General features: G+C 44.4%; 1 protein-coding gene across 4 annotated transcripts in view; it reads right to left on the bottom strand.

Annotated features, from left to right (window-relative positions):
- Positions 1 to 433: 433 nt before the first annotated feature.
- Positions 434 to 27,634, bottom strand: part of LOC119395682 (stimulator of interferon genes protein) — a 92,817-nt gene continuing 65,616 nt past the window's right edge. For 3 of the 4 annotated variants that reach the window (XM_049416733.1, XM_037662680.2, XM_037662682.2), the window contains 3 exons: positions 6,528 to 6,763; positions 3,538 to 3,715; positions 434 to 589 (listed from right to left, as the gene is read on the bottom strand). In XM_049416733.1, coding sequence (XP_049272690.1) covers positions 510 to 589; positions 3,538 to 3,715; positions 6,528 to 6,763 — 494 coding nt within the window. In that variant the 3' untranslated portion in view covers positions 434 to 509. Of the gene's footprint in view, positions 590 to 3,537; positions 3,716 to 6,527; positions 6,764 to 16,792; positions 16,902 to 27,634 lie in introns of all 4 variants that reach the window. The other variant, XM_049416734.1, reaches the window with a different exon arrangement.

The raw sequence follows: 27,634 nt of genomic DNA, 5'->3' as shown, positions 1-27,634 counted from the left end.
AAGGGAGCGCCTGCTGCCTGATCATGTGGAGCAACTCATATTTCTTCATGATAACATCTAGTCATTACTTTCATTGTGCCGTGATATTTGCTTGTGTTGTGATGTGCATTGTGCTAGCCTGGACATTGTGTTCTGGAGATAGCAGCGTATGTTGTGTTGCCAGTCAGGCTGTTAATGTTTTTTTTTTTCAAATAGCTACATGTTAAATAAAATATTGGTACTGTTGAGGCATTTTTCCTTCGATATTCGATATTCGATTCGATATTCGAAGGTGGGTATTCGTATTCGATTCGTATTCGAAAAATTTGATATTCGCACACCCCTAATAACGATTTATTAATAGAAGGTTCCATCTGCGCATGAAACCGAAACCACAACCCCAAAGGGGTATTTCTGAGCAAAGTTGAAAAGGCTCAATGATTGCACACAAATATAAGGGCAGCAGTAAGGAAAAACGTCCTGCTTTTATTCGTACAATAAGCGCCTGTGAAACAAGAAAAAATAAGGAATTAAGTCAGCCCCAGCTCCTTCCTGATGATGTTCCTGAGAATAGATGACACAGGTACCGGACGGCCATCTTCACTCACGTCTAAAACAAAAAAGAGCACAAACAACGTTTAAATTAGGGGATGAGAAAAAAATAGTGGCGTATGAGGGCTAACAGAGCTGTTCTGCTAAAATAAGTTGAAATAATTGTACAAGCTTTGCCACAGTGATGCCAACTTGAGATGTCTTGTCATCGTGCCTGTAGGATAACATTTTTTCTTTTTTTTTTTCCAGTGGGGTTGGTATGATTATGAGGCACGTCGTAGTGGAGGGCTCCGAAAATTTTGACCACCTGGGGTTCGTTAACGTGCACCAACATCGCATAGAACACGGACCTCTAGCATTTCGTCTCTATCGAAATGGGACCGGCCGGGATCGAACCCGTGACTTCCCGGTCAGCAGCCGATCAGCACCCTAAACACTGTACTGACGAGGACGATTGTGGCGTGGCAACGAAAAAAAGATCTAATGACGTGGGTGCCATTCAGGACGAACAGTTCTTGTTCAGGCCGCTTGAAAGCCATGGCAGAGTTTGCATTTAACAATGGGCGTTGTCACCCGCTCACAAACAATGGCGGCTTCCGAAAAATGTAACCACATTTTCCTTAAGGTTCCGTCAGAAAAAAAAGCAATCAATACCTGGCAAATGCCTGACAAAGCATGCAATTAATGAATTGTAGCCATTTACTATCCCCTTAATAACCTCAACAAGCCACTGTCGGCTATGGCTGTAACCACTAATGATATGCCACACTTGCTACTTTACCAAATTAAATTCGTTATTGATGTAGTCGCACATAAACTTTCACTGTGACGTCGCCTAGTCCACCAGTGCAGGGCTGCCAGGTCGAAAGACAGAAAGTAGCAAAAAAAATTGCAGAAATAGCCAGAAAGTAGCCAACATAAGCCATGGGCAGTGAAAGCAGCCAAAAGTAATGACGCGTACGTGGAAACAACTGCGAAGCTTTTACTTAACTGGTTAAATTTAAACGCCCTTTCGCGAAAATGCAAATAAGTATGGTGCGGACATTTCAAAATTGGAATAAGCATTAATTGTTGACTGTGACAATCATTTTGTACAGAATAATTAAGTGTATTCTGCTGTTCCAAAAGGTGCATTCTCGGTACGCGTTTTGCCTAAGTTTTCTGAAAAGTACTGGAAGTAACAGCCTTTTGGTTAAGATAAAACGACTGCACCATGAGTGAGCTAAAAATCACAGTTACTACGATTCAATTACAAATCGTAGTATTCATTTTGTTGAAACCACACACACCGGCTATCTGGGTGGACGCTTTGGCCGATAGCTGCTGCCCCGGCTCCTGCACTTCGCTGTCCGGCTTCGCGTCCTTCCTTCGGGGTAGCCACGGAACCAGTCCCAGGGACAGCGCGCAGGCTGCCCCTTTTACACCTCACAAGCGGGTCATGCGCACCGCCAATGCGCAGCACACGGCGCTATCTCGAGAGAGCCGAATCGTAATTCCACAATTAACTTTCACAAACATTTCTTGCGTGATGATGAAATCCGAGCAGTTAGTACTCCCGAGTCGCAGTCCGTACCTAACTTCAAGAAAGGACACGAACAGTGTGTCGGACATGTGATTTCTAATGTAACTGAGTGCAGAGCGCCCTCGATGCAGAATACAGAGCGCTTTCAATTGGTCTGTTCACTTAAAACATCGGTTTAAAGTTGCGTTCAGCAATAGGCGGTGTGAAAATTCTGGCCCTATGCAATACTTTTCCCTTAATTTCAGCTACGCATCCGAAATACCTTCCTTTTTTATACTGCAGGCCCAAAATTCAATTTCGGAAGCAGGAAACACACCTTGGCCACCATGTTTTGGTCCACACCCTAATTCTTTATTTCTTTAACTAGGAAAGAAGAAGGAAGACGGTAGGAAAGAGGTGGAGGAGTGCACGATAACTGTCTCACAGTGAGGACACTTTAACCGTAATCAGCTGCGGCGCCACTAGGTGTTGAGGGAACAAAAACGTAGCCAAGTAGGCAGGAGGTTTTTTCCGCCGCCACCAGCCTAGAAAAGTAGCCAAACCAGGCAACCCTGCACCAGACCTTTGTCACTTTTCACTCAATGCATACTGAAGTGAGGATTCTGAGGCCAAGAGTGCTGAGCAATGAGATGTAGTAGGCAGAACTATACTGGCCGAGACTTTCAGCGGTTGTAAAACGCTACATTTATACATGTCTGGATTGCCAGCACAGCAAAACGCCATTTGTCTTAGAAGTAATTACGACCTACTTGACGGCCTATTCGGTGAAGCATCTTGAAAGGAAGGCATCAATATGGACACCACGGAAGAAGAGAGACAAGACGAACACCCGTCTTGTTGTCTCTATTCCGTGGTGTCCAAATTTGCGCCTTCTTTTCAAGAAGCCGTCTGTATACTTTACCCAGTTCAGGTACTTAGAACAACACTTGCACCAATTGACATGTACAACATCGGTCCCTTTCCAGTATGTTGGCGGAAATAGATAGATTAATGTTGCGATTTATTATCTTACTCTATATGCCAAAATGTTCTGCAATGGGAGGCAGCATCCAAAAGAGCCCGATTTTTCGTCGAGGCCGTCGTTCAAAGGCACTGCACTCCCGAAGTGCTAATCACAGACAGAGACACTGCGTTCATGGCCACGCTTTTGGACATCGTTTTGCGACTAAGTAGTACAGCTGACAGGAAGACAACAGCGCATTACCCTCAAACAAACGGGCTGTCGGAACGCTACTGCAAGACGTACATGGGCAGACATGATAAGGGTGTACACAGATGTGGATCCCAAAAATTGGGACGCCTTACTCCATTTTACCTTCACGCACAACATGACTCGTCAAGAGACAACACGCATGCCACCCTTGGGCCTTTTTTTAATGACTAAAGTGGTTGCTTGGGCGAGTTGGTACGACATTATGACATTATGCTGGAATGTACACGTTATATAGGAACGTAATATAGAAGAAAAAAAAAACATGTCGTACCGTCATACTCCACCAAGGGAATGCGTGATCGACAAGCTGCATTGGCGTGCACGAGGTCACGCAACTTGTCACAGAATTTTCTCATCTGTGCCCGCTCCTGCTCAGCCGTCAGCTCGCCACATTCTCGCATGTCGTTCAGCGTCAGCAGCGGACTGGCACCCTCTGCCACACAATAGAACTGCACAGGGAAAGATTACGTAAGGCTCGAGCTGTAACTTACCTTTTTTATTTAAGCTCCGATGCTTTCGGCAGTACAGTTTATTTAATCTCCAGATTCTATCAGGTGCATCAAAAGTAAGCAATCAAATGCGAGATGCTGGCGACAACAAAAAGTAATGATAGTGCTCTAAAGGCCTGCATGTTTTTTAAATGCCTAAGCATTTTTATGCCGATTCAACGAGAAAACTGTCTGTCCGTCAGTCCCTCTGTCATGTAAGATGATCATCGCCATAAGGAAATAAATGAAAAAAAAACAGTAAATTTTCTTGGATGAGCTGGGTTTGAGCCCAGGGCCCCCACACTCCAAAGGCGAGTGTCTCACTGGGCTACATGCCCATGCTGGCCAACTGTGAATGTATCTGAACCAGATAAACGCATTCTACCCGCGGTGCAATTCAAATGTAAAAGGAGAGAACACGTTCTAGGAAGGCTTCATTCAATTTCTTGGTAGTGGAACTAAAACCCTCTGCAGGACACCTCAAGGCGGCATGGAGGATGGTACACATCAGGAAGTTATTAAAACAATTAGACTAATTCTATTTTTAATCAGTGGAGAGGGGCGGTCGGGTCGAATGGGAGAAGTGGAACTCCCTGCGATAAGCCTACTGCCACTTTGCAAATTCCCAAAAAGCGGCCACTGGTAATTTTAGCAGTGGTGAAATGGCACACTCATAACTAGGTAACTAACAATGCCAACCGCACTCTTGGCTATCTACGCAGAAACTTTTCGAGGGCAGCTTCCACTCTAAAGCTCATTTTATACAAAACTCTTGTTCGTCCAAAGCTCGAGTATGCAAGCACTGTGTAACTAACACTCTCGCTCAAACCATTGAATTCATCCAAAATCGTAGTGCAGGTTTCATGCTCTGTAATGGCACACACTATGCACGCACATCTAGTGCATCATCCATGCAAACAGTTTTGGGCCTTCCACTTCTTTGTTCACGCAGGAAAGTGTCTCGCCTTGTTCTTTATAAAATTTTCCACAAACCGCAATTAAAACAAGATCTTCTTGCCAGACCATACTACGTACCAAACAGATACGACCATCAACACAATGTATGCATTCCTTTTGCACATACGAAATTTTTTTCACAATTCCTGTATTCCCAGTTCTTTGAATGACTGAAATCACCTGCCCACTTCTATTGCCGAACTAAGCGATGTCACTGCTTTTAAGACTTGTGTTGAATGCTGCATACTCTTAGCAGCCATTTTTCTCTCTCTTTTTCCCCCTATTATTGTGTATACTATCGCGCACTCCCTTCTGTAATGTCTTCGGGCCTTCAAGGAACTGAAATAAAATAAATAAATATATATGTGAATAAATAAATAAATTTGACCTATTTCGAGAAGGAGGAAGATGTAGGCTGCAGGCGAACCTACCCTTGCGATATAACCAGCTAATTGCCCTTCCCGGTTTCTTCCTTTCGAGTTATGCTGAAAATGTGATCATTTCCTTAAAACGTGATCTTACTCTTAAAGGGTCTCTGCAACACTTTTCCCAGTAATCGTCGAATGGCTTCACTAGAAGAGCTTATTGCCTCACAAATCGTCCACCGCAAAAATTTTTACAATACGTCAAGTACGAGCGGAGGTTCTCCATTGACGGTGATGGGGAACATCAAGTGGGAAGCTGTCGTATGACCAAATGCGAAGATAGCTGCCAATGGGGAACTTCAAAAATTATTTTCTTTCTTCCTTAAAACAAACATTGTGATGATAAATATTACCATATAAGAAGAACTATTTATTTCCTTTCGATTGAGGTATAATGCCAATTTTTAATTGGAGCACCACATGGTGTAAATTGCGTCTCAATGTGGACCAAAATGATGATTTTCTCAAATTTGTGATATTTTCTCGTAAAATTTAGAAATATCAGTCTGAAAATATTTTTATTGTAAAATATACTTTCTTTCGAATGAGTATTCACTACTCAGATATTCATACAAAGCGAAATATTACAAGGGAAAAAAGGCAAACATGGAACATTTTGGCAAAATTTCTGGAGGCCAACGCCCTTGCTTAATACTTAAGCCAAACTAGGTATTGACACAAGAAACGATACTCTCAAAATAATTTTTCTGACAAACAGCACTCAGACGATATTCTGCAAAATTTTGAACGTGACCAAACATTTTTTTCTCTCCGAAATATTCATGCAATTCACTGTTTTCAATGCAAGAAATCAGCACAATTTTTTTCGACCACATTTGAGATGGCCGCCAAAACGGCTGGGACATATGGCGTGGAATGACCTCAGTTTGATTTTTCTTTTTATTTTTCATACTTATTACTACATTAGGTAAAAACTAACTACCCTTACGATTTCCTCGATTTAGAATGCCTGTGATTCATCAAAGAATCATCTTTGTCGCAGCATCACCGACTCGATCCGGACTTATAATTATTGACTGCAATGTTTACTTGGGTCATTCATTACTGTGAGTAGAATCACATATGCCTATTACATTTGCAAAGAATGTTAACACTGTACTTGATGAATTTATAATCCGGATTTATAATTATTGACTGCAATGTTTACTTGGGTCATTCATTACTGTGAGTAGAATCACATATACCTATTACATTCGCAACGAATGTTAACACTGTACGTGACGAATTATACTTCGTATATTCTGTGCTTACATGCATTGATACACGATGCTTCTTTAAGGTGGACTAAATTAAAGGATACCCAAAAGATGGGGCTGACCCTACGATGCACTTAGAGTTAGAAACAATTGACAAGCGTAAAAAGAACGTACCGGACTGTCGTCACCGTTCCTAATCTTGTAAACAGTATTCACGTATTTCCGTTCTCGTGTGCCGGCTCGAGAGATCTTCAGCTCGTCCATGTGGTTGGCCACTTCGATGTCCTCGTCCCCACCGACGCCCAACTCCGGTTCGATGTAGCACGATCGTGGCATGAGGATGATCAGCTTCTTGATGACAAGGACGACATCATTGTCCTGCTCGTACTGCGTCATCCGTTCACTAAGAGCTGCACAGATGTACACACAGGGCTGCTATGTTAGGTAGCCAAGTCTGACAGGAAGACAGCAGTGATCGAGGGCTCTGTTTCTTTTTGTTACACACAAGCTAATTAAACCAACAGAAAATGAAGCTAAGGAAGTTTGTAGCGAAGAGTAACGCTTAATGGGTAACCCTTACGCCAGCGTTCAATGAATGCCTTTACATGGAATTACTTGTATGTTTTAACTGTAGTATAGTAATTATTACATAAATGGAAAGGAATAAAACTTAATGAAAAATCAACTTGCTGCAGGTAGGGACCGAACCTGCAACCTCCGGTAACGCGTCCGATGCCCTACCAATTGAGCTACAGTGGCGGTCGCTTTCTGGTCCACTTGGGAAATGAGCATCGGATGTGTTTGTAGGTTAATTCCTACCTGCGGCAAGTTAATTTTTCATCCACTTTTATTCCTTCCCATTTGTGTCATAATTATTATAGCACTACAGTTAAAACTACAGTTATGTCCGCTATACTTTCCTTAGCGTCGTTGTCTATTGGTTTCGTTAGGAAGACAACAGCGTGGCACAAGCACTCTAAAACAGTATGCACGCTTTGAGGAGTCTTCTCGTCCCAAAACACTAATCGTAATTTGGCTTGCTTATGCTCCCTTTCTTTTTTTTGAAAACTCGGCGCGTGCCGCTTTGCTATTATGAATGCTACGTCACGCTGATAGCGCTCCGCTGTTTGCGACCTGTAAGTGCGTGGCGTTTACACAAAGAAAGACATGCAATATCAATGAGTATACTGTAGTAGGGCAAGACTTCCATAAGGGTGGGACTGTCTTTAATGCTTAGGTGACAGGGGTGGTAGAAAAATACACGCACTCTGTTTCCTCCTACTCACTTTGCTTTATTGTGTAGCACAGATGAAATTTCATAGATTTACAGCTTAACAATGTGCTGCAATACAGATGACACTAATGAGAAATCCCAGCGTGTATGCACACCACAGACAGGACAGCTGTTCATGGTTGGAAAGGTCAACACAGCAACCAAAAAAAAACATACACAACAAGCACTGCTATTTCTGGATTGTCTTTGGACGCCGTTTTCACCTTTACGAACACATGTCAGTAATTTGAGAAAATGTTCCACCAATTAAAGTGGCAAATAACTTCACGGGAATCGTGAAAACAAATCTTGGTCTTATGGGAAAGCTCATTTTTCTGTCTTCAATAATTAAGAAATGTAAATCGGAAAGAAAACGCGGATGAAAAGAGGTCCAATGTATGTGTGTTTTTTCATTCGTGTTATCCGTACGCTTTTACTTTTTTTAAAAAAATGATTAACAACATGCCCAGACTGCCGTATAGTCCCGGGAAACTTATGCCCGTCTTCAAGTTTGCCGCTTCAGCTATCCTCAGCTCACCGAAACAAACACACTCCTAAACCCCGCATCATTCAACGTTGACCTTCGATGAAGCACCTGCAACATCGCGCCGATCACTTGTCACTTCCCTTCCCAATTGAGATAGAATGCTTAGAGGATTAAACTTTGAAGACAAGCTTAATACATTAGCGCTATGGTTGTCTAGTGAGTGGTTGTTTTCATGGTCTGGAGGAAGTATGACACGCACAATGGTGTCGCCGCTCACCGAACATATGTACTGAATAGCTATCCTACCTTCGTGGCAACATTAAGTAACCACAGTTGCACTACTGTCAAGCAACTGTGCTGTACCATGAATAATTTTCCAGCAAATTATTTGCTGTACAGCAAGCTTCCTCTTTCATCCGTGGGTTGGTGAAAAAAAATGCTGGAGTAGTAGTACAATAGAAGAACTGATAGCTGGGCCAGTTGGTGATAATACTTGAACATGTTTAACTAAGCGCAATGACGACGAGGACACAAGAGAAGAGGAGACAGAGCTGTGGTTTGTCTCCTCTTCTGTTGTGTCCTCATTATCGTTGTGCTTAGTTAAACATGTTCAAGTAGTACAATAATTAGTATTCAAAAATATCCGAAAAATAGTCGATTCTATTCCCACTTGGTTTCGATTATTCGAATTCAGTTCGAAGTTAAAAATTTGACATTCGCACAGCCCTAGCTAAACATAAGTCTATGAAAGCATACAGCCATGCACAGCGCAGTGGACATTATAGGATTAGGCTCATGGTGATGACCAAGTCAGTTGCGGTCTGTCATAGCCGTCGGGCTACATTTGAAAGGTACCGTCACCGTTGCAACCGCCTTGCACTCGGCTGCAAAGACATCCGCCTGGATACCACGTCTCTGATGAGGCAAAGCCGTGCATGCAGCGTTGTGGCGTGTCTCTCAGCTGCAAACTACATCGCTGTCACCTCGGAGTCAAACATCTGCCTTCGATGAAGGCTGGCACCACGCCGAAAAGAGCGAGCAACGCTGCGTGAAATATTCACGTGTTCCCGATGCACCGGGATCGGGATTAAAAACAGGGTACATTCGAATATAATCGAACACCAAGGAACATTGAGGGACATGCGGACACCGCCAGTTCGAACGTTCCTCGATCCGTGCACTGTTTTATGAGCCCTGGGAGTGTAGCGGCTGTGCCAAGGCCAAGTGTATATGCAATGTACAAATGTGCTTTTTATTTTGTAAACGAATCCGTTTTTAGAGCAACAGATCTACTCCTCCCGTACAAACCCAGAAAACGACTTTGTGCACGCGTTTGACCTTGAACCTCATCCATTTCCGCCTCGCATGTGCATCGTCACAGCAACCGACATGCGCACTGTTGGTTTGTTCTCTCCTGTGCACTCCTCTCAGTCGGTCAGCGAGAGCCGCGAGCCAGCGGGCACGCACGCCTCGAGACTTGAACTCTTGTCACGTGACTCCCGCTTAGCAATACGAAGAGAAATGTGGACAGCGTGCTACTGCCTGCCGCGCGGGATGACCCCGCGGCATGCTTAGTTCTCATTAATAATGTGTCTAACAAACAAAAACGAGCCCTTAAAAGTCCCCTTCTTTCTTCTTCTTCTTCCGCGGTAGTTGCTGCTATCGCTCAGAATGCTTGGTCTAACCGCGTTCAACCATAGCATTATTTTCTTAATATTGCATACTAAGTTCACGCCAAAAGAGCACACTTTAAAGGGCCCATAAGCAACCTCTCAAAATGCAAGAAAAGATCGAGCGCGTTATTCTCTTCTGCTGTTTCTCGTATATTCCGCACAATAGAGCTGAGGTGGTCCAGTCAGTTTGAGACATGGAGCAATTTTTGGAACAGGAAAAAAAAAGCTGTTTTGAAGCAGGTTTCCAGTAGAAGGAACTGTGTTTAGCAGCACGTTTGGAGTTGAAAAAATTGTTTCGGAGCATAGGTTTGGAGTAGGCAAAATGGAGTTGGCATCACTTGGAGTAGCACAGCAGTAAGTCTGGTACTTTTTTCGTGCATATTCTTATTAATTTGCAGCCACGAAATGCTGCTCTAATGAACACAAGACAAGACCAAACGTCAAAGAGCAGCCATTAGGCTGTTTACACAAAATGATGCCACATGCAGGCGTCACCGCGTGCAACACACAAGATGTGAATTGTTGTGAAGCATTAGTGACAAGGCGAGCATAGCACTTAGTGTTTCTGCAAATGACGTGTCGAAACTCCATTCTTCCGTTATAGTGTTCTAGAAGGGGAGGGGGTGACCATCACTACATAGGAACACCCCCCCCCCCTCTCTCCATAATCAGCCCTTGGATTTGCCACTTGCAGGGGTTCGCAAACTGGTTTCCCCAAAAGGAGTATTAGGGTCCTAAGAGTGCAATTTAAACCGTTTATTATTTAGAGAAACGATTTCGCATTGCACTTTCGATTTAACGAAGAAGTCACTACCAGCCACATTCGCACTTCCGTAGTCTGTGAACAGGGAGAAACTCACGCGTCAGCGGCGCTCCAGATTCGTCATTGCGCCGAATTGCGCGTTTAGCGGACATCGGTGGCCTTGCTGAGCACACTCACAAGCATAGCTTGTAACAAGGTAATGGGTGGGAATCTGCAGGAAAGCTTTGCAGGGCGAGATCGATTGTGTGGCTTTTTTTTTGTGATTGACTGCGATATTGGCTTTTTAAAAGGCGTTTTATAACGGTCACATGGTTCACTGCAGCGCGTCAGTGTCTGTATGGCTCAGTTTCTATGCGCCCTGGTTCGCCACCGCATTGTGTTGGTTTCGCAATGAAGAAGCGTGACGAGCGCTTCGATGCATGCGGCGGCGGCGGCACCACTTTGTGCCCCACAAGTTCTTGCGCATTTAGTATGCTTTGCGTTACGATCAGTACGCCGAAGAACCTCGCAAAGCGCGATTGACATGGAACGCTTTATTTTGTGAAATATCAGGCTATTGCATGTTCACATCTTAATTCGCATGAACATGCCTCGTGGTTTTGGCACGTAAAACCCCAGAAATTATTATGCGTGAAGACACCGTTTACAATGCGCCGTGCGTAGAACGGTATAGCTGCATGACCCGGGTGCACTACATCACGATAAGTATAGCGGCTCAGCAAAAGATCACTTGTCTACGTATTATCGACAGTTCATCAATAAGAGCTATGAGCTTCCTGACTATAGACAAAATGCCGAACCGTCAATGAAGGAGGTCACGCACAAATATTTTGGCTAGGCCAATTATATAATAAGGAAGAGCGTACTGTTGGAACGGGGGGAGTGGATTCCTCGGCAACACGGAAATTCTGTGTGTATTTGGTGCGAAACCAAGAATATTCTAGGCCAGAAATGCTCCGCTGCCGTTTAAGGCAAAATATCAACTGTGGTGCAGTTGGCGCAAGATGCACTTGAATGGGCACAGTCAGGAGCAGGGAGGTAGAATTGTAGCAAAATGGTGCAGTTGTACCACCACTGCCTTTTCCATAGTTACTGCATATGCTGTCTCCTAAAGGAGCCATGTACAGTAACTCTACTTTTTCAAGCACACGAGCGCCACCAACGGGCGGGGAATGAATCATGGGAAAAGGGTGTACGCCGCAGCAACCGCCGCGACGAGCGTGCAGGCCTCACGCTTCAGCTTTCCACTTGCGTCGTGCTAGGACTTCTCATATAAAATAAATTTGGCAAGGTGCAACGTATTTCTGCGTAATTAAATGATGACCTTCTCTGTTTAGCTGCGACGGCCTCTACGATATCTATCTGTCTAGTGTTTCAATGTGCCACTTTTGTACCAGCTGAGTGGTTACGAAGCGCCATTGTTTCTTTTTCTTTCTGTTTTTTTTTTTCACCAGCATGCTCTACAGCATAAATTTAATCAAAAAGATACAACTCGGTTCCCTAGATGAAGTCCAGGAGCAGAAGGCAAGTTCTGATATTAAAGATAGATTAACTAGACAGTGAGCACGTCGCTCGCACCAAATGTGACAAACGATAAGCGTCTACCACCCTTCGTTGATACTAATTGCAGGTGTTGGATTTTACAAATGCCAGTTGTGTTTTTGCGTGTTGGCTCAGAAGTGGCCGTACATACCGTTGACCATATATATGCAATGATGCGCACCCTCCTTAAAAGTCCCCTAAACCACCTCCGATAACTCTTTAAAGGAACCGACAACTGGACAGAACTTGTGATTAATAGAAATGAAAAGACCGTGATATACAGTGACAGATTCCAGCATCCTTTTCGCGTTATGAGTATGATTTATATTTTTAAATCGTGTTTAACAGTAACAAAAAACCGGTGTGTCGCGCAGCCTAGTGAAAGAGCCTTGAAGCTGGATTATGGAGTCTATCACTTTGGTGTACACGATGCTGTCATGCGCGCCATATTTAGTCCTGAAAATTAGAGTATGTATATTGTTATTTATCCCCGCTCTATTATGTGCAGCTTACGAGGTAAAACGAGTTGCACGGTGAGAAGCAGCATTGCATTCGCGGTATGTAGTGGGTAATGTCGAGCCGCGGCGCATGCGTGCACTCCGCGTGCATGCGCAGCAAACCGCTGCGCTCGAACACAAACTGCTCTCGTGCTCACTGTTCGCTGCATGTGCTAGCTGTCACTTGTGTATACGACTTCATATTCGCCCCAGATAAAGAACTTCTTACTACAAATGTTTCACGACGTATTCCCAGTTACCACTCCGTGATTAGACACTCTCACCGGTAAGCGTTCCGTTGCGCTAAAGAAAATAGGCACCATAAAAATTGGTTGTCGGTCCCTTTCTCATGCGCACATCGAGTTATGAATGCCGTCACAATCAACAATGTCAAACGTGGCAGCGCTACGAGCCGCGGGCACCCCACAAAATTCAAGAAACAATCCCTTCTCCTTTCCGGGCCTTGCGGCAGTCCTCAGCCCCTCGGTGTTCGCTGTGATGTCAACATTCTCGTCTGCTCGTCATCCGGAATACCTGTTGGTCTGCTCGCAGGTACGTGCGCTTGCTGCTCTTCCTCCTCGCACGGTGAGGAGGAGCACTCAGCCAGAAGGAGCGACGAGCCGGCGCACGGAACATAGCGAAGGAACGAGCGAAACGAGCGAGAGCCTATTTTGTACCATCAAACGCGTGTAACCGTTTCGAAAAATTCTCACGACTACGTGTTCGTTGTAGAGTCGTGCACAACTGCAACACCACGGCTAAATTTCGGCCTTTGGGTGGTTTAGAGGCCCTTTAACTGCTACATCCGATATACATCCGTTTGGTAATACCTACACTGACGGCGTTATTCCTTTCACATTTCATGCATTACATGCAGGTACGTTTGGATATGTGTAGCATTTACGATTTAAGGATAGTTAACAAACGGTGACGTGATCTTTTCGTTTCGTGCTCCCACGCTGCCAACGAGCAGCGGGCTACCAAACAGCCGGCTCGCTCGACATACACTTTTCCCCACAGCGCTGTGCGCGCCCTTGGGGCATTCTGGAATTGCTTGAAAAAGGACTTTTTGTGACGTCAGCGGTCTGTTCACGTGATGTCACAAGGAAATAAGCCCTCGATTGGTCCATATACGAGAGATGTCAGTAGTGAATTGTCTCCTACCCTGCTTTGCCACGCAGCTGCATGCATCCCTGCCTTCTCTCGCATGACTATCGTGTGCGATCAACTGATTTCACTGCGTCTTGTGATTTTCGACTGTGCACGCGGAGATAACAGTGTAGCCGAAAAGTGCGAAATCCTGATAGGCTCAACGCTTACTGCTCACCATGTTCACGTGTTTTATGAATAAATAAGTGGCGAGGAGGAGGTAGCACCTGTAATAAGAATGATAGTGAAGGCGAGAAAGAAACCATAAGCACGTTGACATGTGCAAATGGTAGATGCTCGCGCACGAGCTTTTATGGTCGTGTTGGGTGAACTCATGCGATGTTCACGAACGAAACTGAACAATGAAGAGTGTGCAGTGACATGACACGCACTAAGTGAATGCACGTACGGCAGTGTAATCGAGGCCTACTGTTTAACGCTATCATGAGCACGCGGGTAGATAGAACGAACCGCCTTTCAGTCTGCTTTAGAACGACCTCACATATATAGATGCCTGCCATCTGTCGCTACCTCAGTGACAAGGCAGCGTGGCCGCAGTAAAATATGACCGGAATAAAGAGTCTCAGTTTAGCTCGAAAATACCGATGGCGGTAGTAATGCATTGAAGAAAGATGCTTTATTTTACTGAAAAGATATACAAAAAAAGAAGCTCATACACAGCGAAGCTGATCAGTGTCATTCTTATTTATTGTTGTAATGAGGTTGAACATGGCTTTATCTAGGCAAAACTTGGCTCTAACGAGGTTGAACTACACGAAAGCATGGGAAGGCCGCGCTGACCGCACAGTCCTAAGAGTGGACAAGTTTGTGTTGAACCAAAGACAATCAAGGACTTGACTATAATGACCCAATTCCGACAAAAGGAACTCCTGCTGAAACCTTGCGTCGACGCCAAGGGCTCGCTCCGCTTCTCGGTAGGCTGGATCTTGCTGTCGAGCACGCATGTAAGCAGCATGCCTCTCGCGTATACGATCTGTGTCCTGGACCTTGCCGACACAGTCTCCTCTGTTCGAATTCCCTGGCCACGTTTTCTGTATCTGCTCGGCGCCGTCGATTTCGTTCTAAAACGCAGCAACAAGCCTCACTTCTCAGATCGAGGCTTCTGTCTCAGAAGCGTGATTTCGCTTTGGACGACCCATGGGTGCGTATGGTTAGGCGCGAGCTCTACACTAGCTTTTATAACCACAAAGTATCACGTGACAGTGCTGTGTTTCACAGCCACTGGTGTGTGATTCCAAGCAGGTGGCCAGGCACTCTCGAATTAATTATCCCTGGAGGTGGCGTGATCGGAGGCGGAGTACAAGCAGGTGGTACAGTAGGCCACATGATCATTTTGGCGGTAACGGGCCACATGACCAGTAACACCAGTAGTAGGGTGGTAGTAGGGTGGTTAGCCATTCTAGCCACCCTCCAGCAGCACAGCGGCACATATCCATTAAGATCATGATAGTTTTCCGCTATCTACTCACGAGGAACGATTTGCTAAAAAGCTTCGCTGCTAAAACTTGGAGGACGCTTGAGCTTCGCTTTCAAGAGTAGAACGCGATAGAGTAATCGGGCCCCATGCGCATCGCCCTCTCAAATGCTAGCCTAGCTTTGGTTCTCAACGCATGCCTCAACCGTGCCGTAAGGAAACGAACGACTGTGCACGTAACATTGGTCATTTCAAAGTATCCTAGAATGCCTTCCACAAGCACACTTACTAAGTGCCCACTACACCATAATTATTCCTTTTGCGAATCGGCGAAAAGCCCACTACGCGTCCGTAAGGCTCCGCTTGTGTTAACTCCGCTTGCATAGAAGTCTAATAAACATTACATTTGCATTCCTATTTATCAGCAAGCTATACTCAAGCGTTGCTCGACCCCGGAGGCATACAGTAACGAAAATTACGCATGATATTCACATCATCGCACCGTAAAGTGCACTTCGTTTCGATAATAGTAACGTCTGTGCTCTAAAGTGGGTGCTGACGTTACGTCAGACCATAAGTTACCCTTTAAACGCCAGAATAGTCGACGTGCCTGGTAAGGCTACGATGTGCACACAACTACTACACTTACAAAGACACATCGATTCACCTCGTAACGCTTGGCTCAGAGCCAAAAAAAATCTACCGTATTTTTTTTCTTTCTTTCTTTGTATAGCATTGCACAATGGTCCCTGCTAAGTGTTTCCTTCCTCCACGCTAGTAATTGGACTTTCATCCACATGCTTAGCAGCGCAACACTTCAGTTGCTACAGGCAACAACGATGGCCCTGCGTTCATATTTAAGCAAACGTGAAATGACACGTCCTCGATAAAAGATCTGATCATATTAGAAAGGGCTGATTGCCGACAAGCCCACCAATCAAGAGAGCGTCAATTATAGAAAAACTGCGCATACAAACATGCATGTGGCCAGCACACCTTCGAGGGCTGCATTTCTGTATGCTTGCCATGTCGGGTTTTTCACGTATGTCGCTGCCACTGAAATCTGTGAATTATAAAAGCTTTGCTTAAAGGTGCCGGCTTTTTTTTGTTCCTGTCCAACCCTGAAATGTCTCACTTGTTGCGTATACAAGTCAAGACTTGGGAACGGTTCAATTGTCCATTTTATCCACTGCAGCATAAATAAAACCTATACGTATTTCGAATGAATATACATTCAATGACCAACAGTCGGTAAGAAAGTATACATCTGGAATTTACGGCGATTCATACCAGTCGGAGATGTTTTAAATTGTCATCAGTACGTTCAGATGTTCAGTTGCTGATGAGATTTGGGTGCACCGAAATTTTACTTCGTGTTTCAACCAGATGAATGCATAGGAAACCTTCTGGCGCATTTTAGGGACAAACATACACACATATTGTATGAGGAGGCATAGAAAATGCATGTCTGCTCAAAGCAACGAAGCCATGTTTGAACACAACTACTGTGCACGCTTGCTGAGTACTCACCTCCATGGCTGCACTCTATAAATATAAAAGCACTTATTTCTTTTACACAGCAGTAGACTAGCGGTCAACCAGCAGTTTGTCATAACTCACTCAGACACAGTGGTCTGTAGTAAGTGAAGAAGACACTGTATGCCAAGCCATGACCAGGTGCTGGGCCGCTGCTACTTGTTGCCAAGGTCCAGCCAAACTTTGTGCGGCGCTGCACAAACATCCATCCAGGAGGAGATCACACTATGTATTAATTCAATGAGGCCAAAATAGTCACACTGCTCCATATAGCATTTGTAATTCAAGTTATAATGTAAAGAACCCATGATGAGTGAGTCAGCAATAACGTGGAGGAGCTCAAGATTGAAAGTGGCCCAAAATAACAATGACGTGTAGGATACTAAAAAAAAATAAAAGTTTTTAATAGTTTTTATGCAACTATCTAGCCACTTGAAAGAACGTAAGAATGGGCTTGTTGGTGGTGATACATAGTGAAACTTATGGCGCACAAAAAAGACATGGACAAAGGAAGTCATCACTTTCTTTGCCCGTGTCTTTTTTTGTGCACCACAAGTTTCACCATGTATCTAATCACTGCAGGCCTACTGTTCTGTTTCGACCTTATAAAGGGTATGAGAGCTTTCTTGATCAAGAACAGAATCCTCAAAACAAAACAAAAAATTCAAGCTCGATAGTACACACTAGTGCATGAATCAGAAATATTTAACATAATGCTGTTATTAACGCTTCACCACCAAGACCTGATTTAATCTAGCAAAGTAGTAACCCAAAGTACTCCAGATTAATTCTGACCACTTGGGGTAGTGAAGAGTTGATGCAGCGTTGTGCCAGTTTGGGACCACAAGAGGGTCACCAAACAGTGTCAGCAAGAAAACACCTCAAGGGCTTAGATTGTGGTCACAAAGCAGCCAAACACTACGTGAGAAATGCAGCCAAAAGGATAGCCAAAGGTATTTTAATTTGTGTAGTTATTATTAGACTCTTATTCATGTAAGAACAATTGAAAAATGTCATTGTTCGCTTGATACCTCATTCTCAGCTCCCTCCATAGCTCACCTCATCACTCATCTCACATAGCTGGTGTAACTTTTGTGATGTCTGCGGCTACAGTGAGAGCAGAAGTATAGAACTACTTCAGCACACTACCTAATAATTATCGCTTTGGCACAAGATTTTGCGCGTGAAACATTCCCAATCTATTAGCACTGCTGTATGTATGCAAGAGAAAAACTAGGCCCTAATCCCCAAATGTGCCGTTCAGTTTCAAAACCCAGCAATTTTCGCGATTTCAAGCATCGCAGTTGTGCTTGAGTCGCTTTTTGGCACAAAAAAAGAAAGAAAAAGGCGGGATCCATAAGCAGAGAGGAGAACATTGTTTTAGTGTTGCGTGACTATAAATTGTTGACAGAGTTAACCTGATCAGTCGTGGCATAGTGATTCACAGCTGTCTACAATGCAGTTTCCAAGCAGGCATTTAGTGGCTCATTTAGAACAGACCTAATTCAACTAGGAGCAGCTGTAATGGAAAGTTAACATCTGGAGTTTTAAGTGCAAAAAATATGATACTATTATAGGCACACCGTAGTGGAGGGCTCCAGAAATTTCGACCATCTGGTGTTCTTTAACATGCACTGGCATCGCACAGTACATGGGCCTTTAGCATTTTGCCTCCATCGAAATATGACCATCGAGGTCCAGATCAAACCTGCAACCTGAGGGTCATCAGCCGAGCATCGTAACCGCTACGCCATCGCGGCAGGACATTGGAAAAGTTGCCAACGGATGACCAGCCACATCAATTTGAATAGACAGCATAGGAGATGGCCCACCGGAAAAGCTTCCTCACAATGATGTTTTAACTTATTCCGGACGTGTGGTATGAACTCGTGATACACAGTTCGTGAGGTCCTGCGTTGCGTTAGAACGGAAGAACAATTGACTTAATTTAGACAATATTGCTAGGTGTCTTGCAACAATAGTGATAATAACATTTATTAACGTTCCCTTCGGAAAGGGGTGGCACCTAGCCTGCTCATGACAATCAAGTATTATTCCATCTGTTGCCACCCAGTGCCGTACCTTTTTTTCTTACACACAATGTTTTTACAATGCACATTTATCTAAGCCTGTAACGACTCCCATTTTATCAACCTCATTACTGCTTTTTTTTCCTAACAATATAATAAACAACTTCTCTTGCTTAATTCAGTCATTCACCAGTGCACGGATATTAGCCCTGCAAGTGTTTGACAAGGCAGGAAGTGTGCAAAAGAAAAATCCAAGAATAAGAGTCGTAAAATTGTGGATTTTGAATAGCGCTTGAAGTTCTTTCATAGAAATGGGCACTTCTGTATTGTGATCTTGTGCAGCAGGAAGATTTTTTAGAAAAAAGTCGTTCAGTACAAAGATGGCACCAGCAATCTTTGTACAAAATCCACCAGCAATATCAAGCTGTGAGCAACGATAATGTAGCATCAATGCAGAAGAGGGACGATGTTGTGAAAGTGAGTGACGATCTCCACAAAGCAGATAACAGCTTGTGAGTGCCTGGCGAATCACAGAAACTCTTCCATCGTTGATCTTCAAACCTATACATTTCACTATGAATTTTCTTTTGGTTTTGCCAGGCTTCCCTGAAGTCACAAATTGACTTCTTGCACCCATATCTTCTTTCGGCTTGCCAGAAGATGACCAGAAGCTTCTCCAACGCTTCGTCTAGTTTTGTACGCCTCGATTTAGTAAACGTCCTCACAGAACCCTTCATCACTTGATCGATCGCGTCTTCAATTGAGTGAGGTGGTTTATGTCTGCAGTTGTCATACAAAGACGTTCGACCTGCTTCCCAGTCAATTTCTCTTGACAGCACAGAAGAGGGAGACTTGTCAGGATGTCTTTCAGTCACATATGTAGGCATGTAATCGCTGCCGCGAGTTTCAATATCTGAGAACCACTGTTACTAATGCGAAGCTCAGGGAGCTGCTAGAGGTAACTCTTAAGAGATAAGAATGGTTGCCATCCTTTGAAACATTCAGTTTGCACTCGGAAGCAAGATGGACAAAACTCCTGCCTCTTTGATTTGTTGCAAAGCTTCCTCGCATTGGATGAACGATGTTAAAAGTAGCCCACAATTATCCAAGATCCTGGGGTTGCAGTAAGTACATTTTAGTCTGACGATCAAGTTAGTGCAATGGGGATATGTAGGCACCTATCAATGTAGATGACATTTTCCTTTTTGCACGGAGACACACGCAGCGATTGTCTTCGTGAGGGTGCATGATATCATGAACATATATAAGCTCCTTCAGAATATCACAGCTGCTTTACTGTGACCGATCGACAATGAAGAAACAGAGGATTTCCACAATGACCGTGGAACTATCTTTGAAATATGCGGTTCATAAATGATTACAGTAATAGGAAACTTGTTCTTAAAAACTGCCTAAATGCAGACATTTTTTACTGCAGACCTCTCATGTTGCACTGAAGCACACTTGAATTGCTCATAGAAAGGCCCCAGTGTTGGTGTCTGGTAAGCCGTCTTGTTACTCTAGGCTTACAAGTACAGGCTTGAGGGTGCTCGACTTGCAGCGCACATTTAGTGCAAGGTGTCTGCATATTAGCCAGGAGTGTGGGGGTGACACTCACTGACCTCAGTACAGCAAAAATCTTGAGCTCTTGGGCATACAGATTGCCTGAACATAGGAGATAAAACATTAAGCAGAGAACCATCAATTCAAAGTTCCAGAAACGTTGCATCAATCAAAACCGGACGTACAAAGATGAGTTACTGCTCTTTACGAGAGTAACAAATATCTATATTTTTTTTTTTATCTAATGAATAGAAACAAACAGTAGTATAACTGAGGATGTTTTTGCGACCATAAAATCAGTCAATGCGTGCGTCAGTCCTGCTTATTATGTAGTAGTTGGCCTAGTTGAGAGCAAGCAATTTTTGGCTGTCTTGACCATAATGAATGTGGGTTGGAGATAGTGACCCTCAGCAAACGCAAGTGTGAATCAACGAACACCTACGTAATAAGCAACTGTGATTTATGAATGTTAAACCAGAAGCACTGCAAATAAATAAAAAATTTCCCAGAAATACTCTTACTTCAATGTGTCCAGGGCTTGGCTTCGTGATAATGCTAACGACCAAAACGTCTTCCCTTCTTCCTACTGTTTTTACACATGAATAGGTCCTCTAGGTGGTTGTAATTAAAGATCAGATAGAGGACACTTTTTTAAGCACATACCATGCACCTAAGAATGTCTGTGCATTAAGTCATCTCTATATATGTGTCATGAGTCGAAAAATGCGGTGCCTGGTGTAAGTGTGAACACAAATAGTACCAAGAGTCATATGACCAAGTGGTGGTGTCATATGGTTACGCCACAATGACATCATGTTATGTCATCATCTGTGACATAGTCTCTTTCTTAAAGGGACACTAAAGGCAAATACCAATTTATGTCAGAGTGAAAGCTCAATGTATGACAACGTATGAAACGGCAACAGGAGTGCCCTACTTACCAAGAAATTAAGCTAAATGTATCACACAACGTGCACCACGAGCGGGAAATTTTGGAAATGATTCCGATGACGTGAAAGCGTCCGACTACAATTAATCACTATTAATCAAACTAGCTGCAATAAAAAAAAAATAACCTTCCATGCATCAAGAGACGTAATAAAATGCTGCTTGGTCATTTCTGTTTGATTCATGGAAAAAAGAACCTCTTTGGTGTTGCCATGGGGAACCGCGCATATGGTTAAAAAGTTCCGTTTTCGATGAACTGCGCTTTGCCCGGCGCCCGGCTTCGCTCACGCAGTCGCGTCTCAGTAATAGTTTCGGTAATGCGTGCTGCTGCGTGTGTTTTCAACGCGCGTGAAAGTCGCTGTGACAGAAAGTTCGACAAAATGCCGCATGCATGTGATGTTGCCGGATGCCCGAATGGTGCACGCCACCAGTGCACGCCGCCAGTGCACGCCGCCATGCAGTAAAGGCGGGCAACGCTGGGCACTGCAACAGTGACGTCAGAAAGACCGCTTTTAGGCGGGTGATTGGAAGTGTGCTAACGTAATGCGGACCACTAAAACGTGAATTTATTTCAAAACAAGCACTTCCTTGGCACAATAGTAGTACTATGGGATTTCTGGACCGCTATTTCAACAATCAACGTCGACTTAATATTTGCCTTTAGTGTCCCTTTAAGGGTGGGCTGATCCCAGACATAGTGCAAAACCGTGAGATGTGCAGAAAGTTTCAGGGGGCAGAGGCGGGGGGAGGTGGGGAAGTAATGCAATCGACTGGAAACATCAATGAAATTTGAAATTTAATGAATGTCTCTTGAGAGCATACGCGATGCCTGTGCTCCCCTTGGCGTATTTGCACTGTAGCATTAATTATGATGAACCAGTTAGACCAACTTCCAACATTTAAAGTAACTGTCAATTCTTTATTGACATTGTAAATTCCAGATATGGGCAAATATTTAAGTGCTTTAAATATAACCAATAGTACAGTGTTCGGATTTACTTTGACACGAATTTGAAATTTTCTAAATTTCGAAGTATTTGAAACGAATAGACGCTCTTTTTTTACCGCATGTAAAATAATTTCACTGCAACGTGGGGCTGCTATGCCATGAAACCACCTCTCCAGGGGAAATCTACACTGCCATTAAGCCACACTTCGAGGTTAAGTGTACATATTACCTGCACCTTGACAATTATTTTTGATTTTTCAAGTTTAAAAATGTGTTATATGGACTTTGGGGTGTTGGTTGTCGATGGTAAAGGGCAGCTGGTGGCCCGGGTCTCAGTCTGTACAGATCAGGTCACAGTTGAGGAGGAGGTCGCCATTGCGTGAGCTCTTCAGGCGGCAGAGGTGCCTTGCGTGGTTTACTCGAATTCAAGATCGGCCGTTCGGGCCTTCTCTGGAGGTTTGATTTCGCAGCAAGCAGCACGGCTCATTCGGAGTGGTCGCAGACAGGTGAGATGGGTTGGTGGTCAGCATATCTCTTGGTTTCCAGTGCACGTTGAGGGCATTGATGGGGTTAATCCTAATGCCAGCGCTCACATCCTTGCACGTGAATGCACAAACCATGTGGGGGGTGGTGAGGCGTCTGGGGGGAACATTGACCTCAGAAAGGATCCTTTGACAAGGTTTCATGAGATTACGTCTAGCTACAAGCTGGGTAGGAGGCGTTTTCCCCTTCCTAATGCTAGGCTCAACAGAGCCCAGGGAATCACTTTTAGACTCCTACAGACGAGTACATATCTCTGCCTGCGAACATATCGTAGGATAGAGCCGGACTTTGAAGAAGAGTGTCTTCGTTGTGGCCTCGAGAGTTGCTCACTAACTCACCTGCTCTGGCAGTGCCCTGCGAATGTGGGGGCGGATTTATGTGATGAGGACTCATGGCGGCGGAATTTACACAGCCCGGACCTGGGTCTGCAACTACTGGCTGTCCGGAGGGCCATTGTGGAGGGTTTCATCTTCCGGTGCCGACCTGGGTGGAGCCGCCAACTGGTTGAGGGGGTCTTAAGACTTCCTTACACTAGTCCCTCTGGTCTTTCAATAAAGTTATTTGTATGTATGTATGGGCTTATATGGGCTAAGCATAGCAAGTTCGAAGACACAATACTCATAACTTGCATCCAACTGCTATTCAAATCCTACACTATTCAAAGTTTCTTCCACTGTTTTTTTAATTTTTGAACCAAAAGTTCTAATTATTAAAAATGTTGCGCAAGTAAGTTAGGTATTGACAAAAATGCTCAGTTTTCTTTATAATATGGGATATATATTATTCGAACCATTCAATTCGAAATTATTCGCCCAAATCACGGTTCACTTCCAATTCGCTCCGAACCTCAAATTTACTATTCGCTCATGCCTAGTAAACATGGTTGAAGGTGGTGTACAGTATCAGCTAATTGTCGATGATTGTGTGCTCTTTAAAGATATTTCTTCTAACCATTACCAAACAAGTTTATGCTGTGGTTTATATATTCTTGTGTGTTACATGTGCTATGGAACGACAATAAACATAGTTAAACGCATACTACTGTGAATGACACATAAGAAATCCCCCCAATTTTTATACATATCACAGTGATGCTACCGAGGACTTCTGATTTGGAGCAATTTTTGGAGCAGCAAAATTTCTGTTTTGGAGCACTTTGGAGCAGCAAAAGTTTCATCTTGGAGCACTTTGGAGCAGATAATTTTGCATCTGGGAGCACTTTGGAGCAGCGAATTTTACATCCTGGAGTGCAATACAGAAGCATATTGCATTAACATTCAAGCACCTGAGTATTATTATGGGGCTCTTATGAAGGCTAGAAATATTTCGATTCATTGCAAATCTCATGGAAAAAATAATCTCAGGAGCATAGGCGTGCGCACAGGGGGGGCAGGGGGGCGCCCCCCCCCCAATCACCTAAGAAGGGGGGGGGGGGGGCGCAAAATCTGCCCCGTACATTGACCCTTGCGATAGCAATTATATGAACACTCTCGGCGGATTTTTGCTGTCGCCGTTGCCGTAATTTTCCGTATAAAGTCCAAATTAATAACATCACTACGCGCATTCTAGACGCGGGTAAAAGCTCGCGAGCGCTGGCGACGAACGCGGCTGAAGCGGAGATTAAACTAGCCGGCCGTCTGTCTCCGCCGCACTGATAGCGCATGAGATAACATCTTCCCGCGTGCGGGCCTGCCGTCGATTGCTGATCAAACAGAGAGGAAACGCCCCGCCCGTCTTTTGTAAGGAGCATGAAGGGACGCCAGGGGAGCGGAAGGGGGGCGGGGGACCGCATCTTTCGAAGGGCACAGTGGCTTGTGCGCGCTATCTCGAGGCATCAGGAGACGGCTCATAAACTTGCTGTGCTCTCAACGCTTACTTCACGTTTAGAGAACTCAGAGCAAGAAAACGCTCGGTTCCTGGAAGGGCCATATTCCCTTAAACCAGCGTTTTGTTGAGTTATGCGAGATCGGATCCAAAAGAGTTAGCTGCTAGTCTTACTTCGTTTCACAATACAATTTTTTGGTATCGCATTCATTGCTTCGCTCTTAAGCGAAACTGAGTTTTTTTAACCGTTAGCTATTGATCCCCAAAAGCGAGGGGCGGACGTGTAACATGGCGTAGCCGCTTCACTGTGGGCCGTCAGCGACTGGCCCGCTAATGACAGCTGCGCATTTGCGGCTGCTCCGACCAGGAGATATGATTTTACTAATGAGATGACATTTTTAAAAAAGCAAGCAAAAAATTCAAATTGGAACCCTAGCACGTGAGCTCGAAAGGGCAGGGCCTTTTAGGGGGTATTTACCGCAGAGTGATTACAAACTCAGACGTGCTGGCGGAAAGAATTACGAAAAAAGCTGTCCTGGATGAAGATTCATGGATAAAGTATATCTGAGGAAAAGTGTCCACGCGTTTCCACCATTCGCGTGCTCTTCCATAAACGTGAAGCAAGGAAAATTCGATATTGTCCCATATATCTACTGCGAGCGATCCCAGATTTCATTCTGCGATGTCCGGAAACAGAATTATAGTGACACATTTTAGCGGCACTCATGTAGTTATTACTGATCATTGCTTTCCTTACGTGCCGTGCAACGCTTGAAACGAGCTATCAGCAGCGTTTCTGGAACAGACGACGTCCGCCGATGAATCGCCGTCGCACTTTCTCGCTACCGATAGGCCTAGATGTCACGAGCCTCTGCGGAGAGCGCGTTTTGCTGTCGAGCCGACTTGCAGAACAGAAGCTGCGTCAGCACCGTGCATGTCATCGTGGCTTACTTGGAACGCACGCGCGAGCGCTATTTATTCAGCGGAATAATTCTTGGCCCATGATTGCGACTTTATTGGCAGCCCCAAGATCGAGCTGCACATGTTCTGACGCACCGGCTGTGCGACTGCCGGTGATAGACGCCCCCAAACCCGAGGCTTTGGCGCAGTTTGGCGCAAATTTCGTCGATATTATCAGGATGGCGCAGTAAATACAATTTGGCGTACTTTGGCACAGTTGGTGCAGAAGTGGAATCCCTGATATCAGTTAGATTCATCACCTCTTCATGAAATAGGCAGCTATAAATATCTAACCCCCTACAATAATGCCCATCGGGCACTTTAGGTATCTGACTAAATAAATAAATAAATAAATAAATAAATAAATAAATAAATAAATAAATAAATAAATAGGTGCCGCCCTTGCTATCATGGAACACTCACAGCACTAACACCTGCACCTCATCCTTCAGAAGATTATGCCTTTTGAAGCACAAGCTTAGGAAAGCCCCTTCTGATGTTCTCAGAGAAGGGCAGTGCTGCCTGCCACTGATTAGACCCAAGTGGGAAGATGCATGCATAGTTAGAGATCCGTACACCAAAACTAACATCAACAGTATTCAAAAATATCATGTTAGATTGAACCTCAAGACCTTCCTCTACACTTTGTTTATTTGGTCGATTAATCTAGTATAAAATAAACACTGGCACACTGTAACATTCACCTAATACAGCTTAAAGGGAGCCTGAAACGGTTTTTTGAAGTTTTGTCAGCGTTTAGGCAGGGGCATCCCCAAATCATTCGCACCAGAAATTAAGCGACGCACTGTCTACCAAGGCCGCTATGGAATTTATATCTATACCCTCCTCCTCACCACTGCCTTGCGCCCTCAACTCACAAACACCCTGACATCGCCGGCGATCGCAGCGCTCTCACGCCTCAGATATTGTGTGCCGACTGGTTGCGCGCAATCTCGAAGGCTCAACAAAGACGAAGCTCGCGGAGTGGTTGATATCTGCTCCGACAGGTGCCGCCACACTACCAGCAGATCTTATTTTATTCTGCTGTACAGCGACAATCTGCAAAAGCATGCGGACAAACAAAAATAATTCGAGAACGATCACCGATAAGCGTAAACTCGGGCAATGTGGTTGTGTCTTCAGGATTGAAGTTACAGCCACAAAAACGTGGATCGTGGCGTTGAACGGATAGCGAGAGCACGACGCTCATTGCAGCGATGAGCTGAAGGGATTCCGCTCGCCAGATGCCTCACGAACATTGCACGATGTTGCAGCTTTACAAGTCACCAATTGCTAGATATGTGGCACACAACACGACTAGGGAAATTAATTATGTCCAAGAAAAGAAACCTCGAGATAAACACTGTCGCTCAGCTCACGTCAACACGGAGTACGTTGTAACACAGGCAGACGACGCTCGCTGCGCACAGGAGGTTCAGTGACGTGTACTGGACATATCCAATCAGATCAGCCGCCTGTGTGACGTCGCGCTTCCAATACAACGCGCACTGGAAGTGCGCGGTTTGAAAACGCGTTTGGCTGAGCCGCTGTGATCGGTGGCAATTCGCAGCTTCAAAGCCTTGTAATAAATTACACAGTTTACGCACAGAGCTTAAATCGGTCTGTAAATGATCCTTAGGACATGCTCTACCGGCTCAATGTGTTCGTACAAAATCGTCAAAACCGTTTCAGGATCCCTTTAAGTTCATGATTAGTTTAACTTATATTTGCTATAAAACAAATATACACCCAACAACGAATTTTGATGTATATCGATGGGCCAGCCATGCACTGGGAACTGAAACGTGTTAATCCTGTTTCTTTGTACAGATTCACAATAAAGTAGCAGTGAGACGAGAAGGTAAACGACATCCGTGTCTTCAGAGTGTCGTGATGTTATGTCCGTGCTTCACCACGGGTGACTGCAGCTCCTAACAAGTTTGTGATATCAGTTTTACACTTTTTGAGATATACATAGTGAACTTCAAGACATATAGGCACCACACAGCCAACAATGGACAAATCATGCTATCACCAAGATTGAAAGTTCACAAATCAAATTCTATTTCTTATTCTGTGTGTACATGCGCACGTACACACACACACAAA

Source organism: Rhipicephalus sanguineus, chromosome 6 (assembly GCF_013339695.2).
Source record: "Rhipicephalus sanguineus isolate Rsan-2018 chromosome 6, BIME_Rsan_1.4, whole genome shotgun sequence".
NCBI classification, from domain to species: Eukaryota; Metazoa; Arthropoda; class Arachnida; order Ixodida; family Ixodidae; genus Rhipicephalus; species Rhipicephalus sanguineus.
Note: the sequence above shows the minus strand (reverse complement) of the source record. Positions and strands in the feature narration are given on the sequence as shown.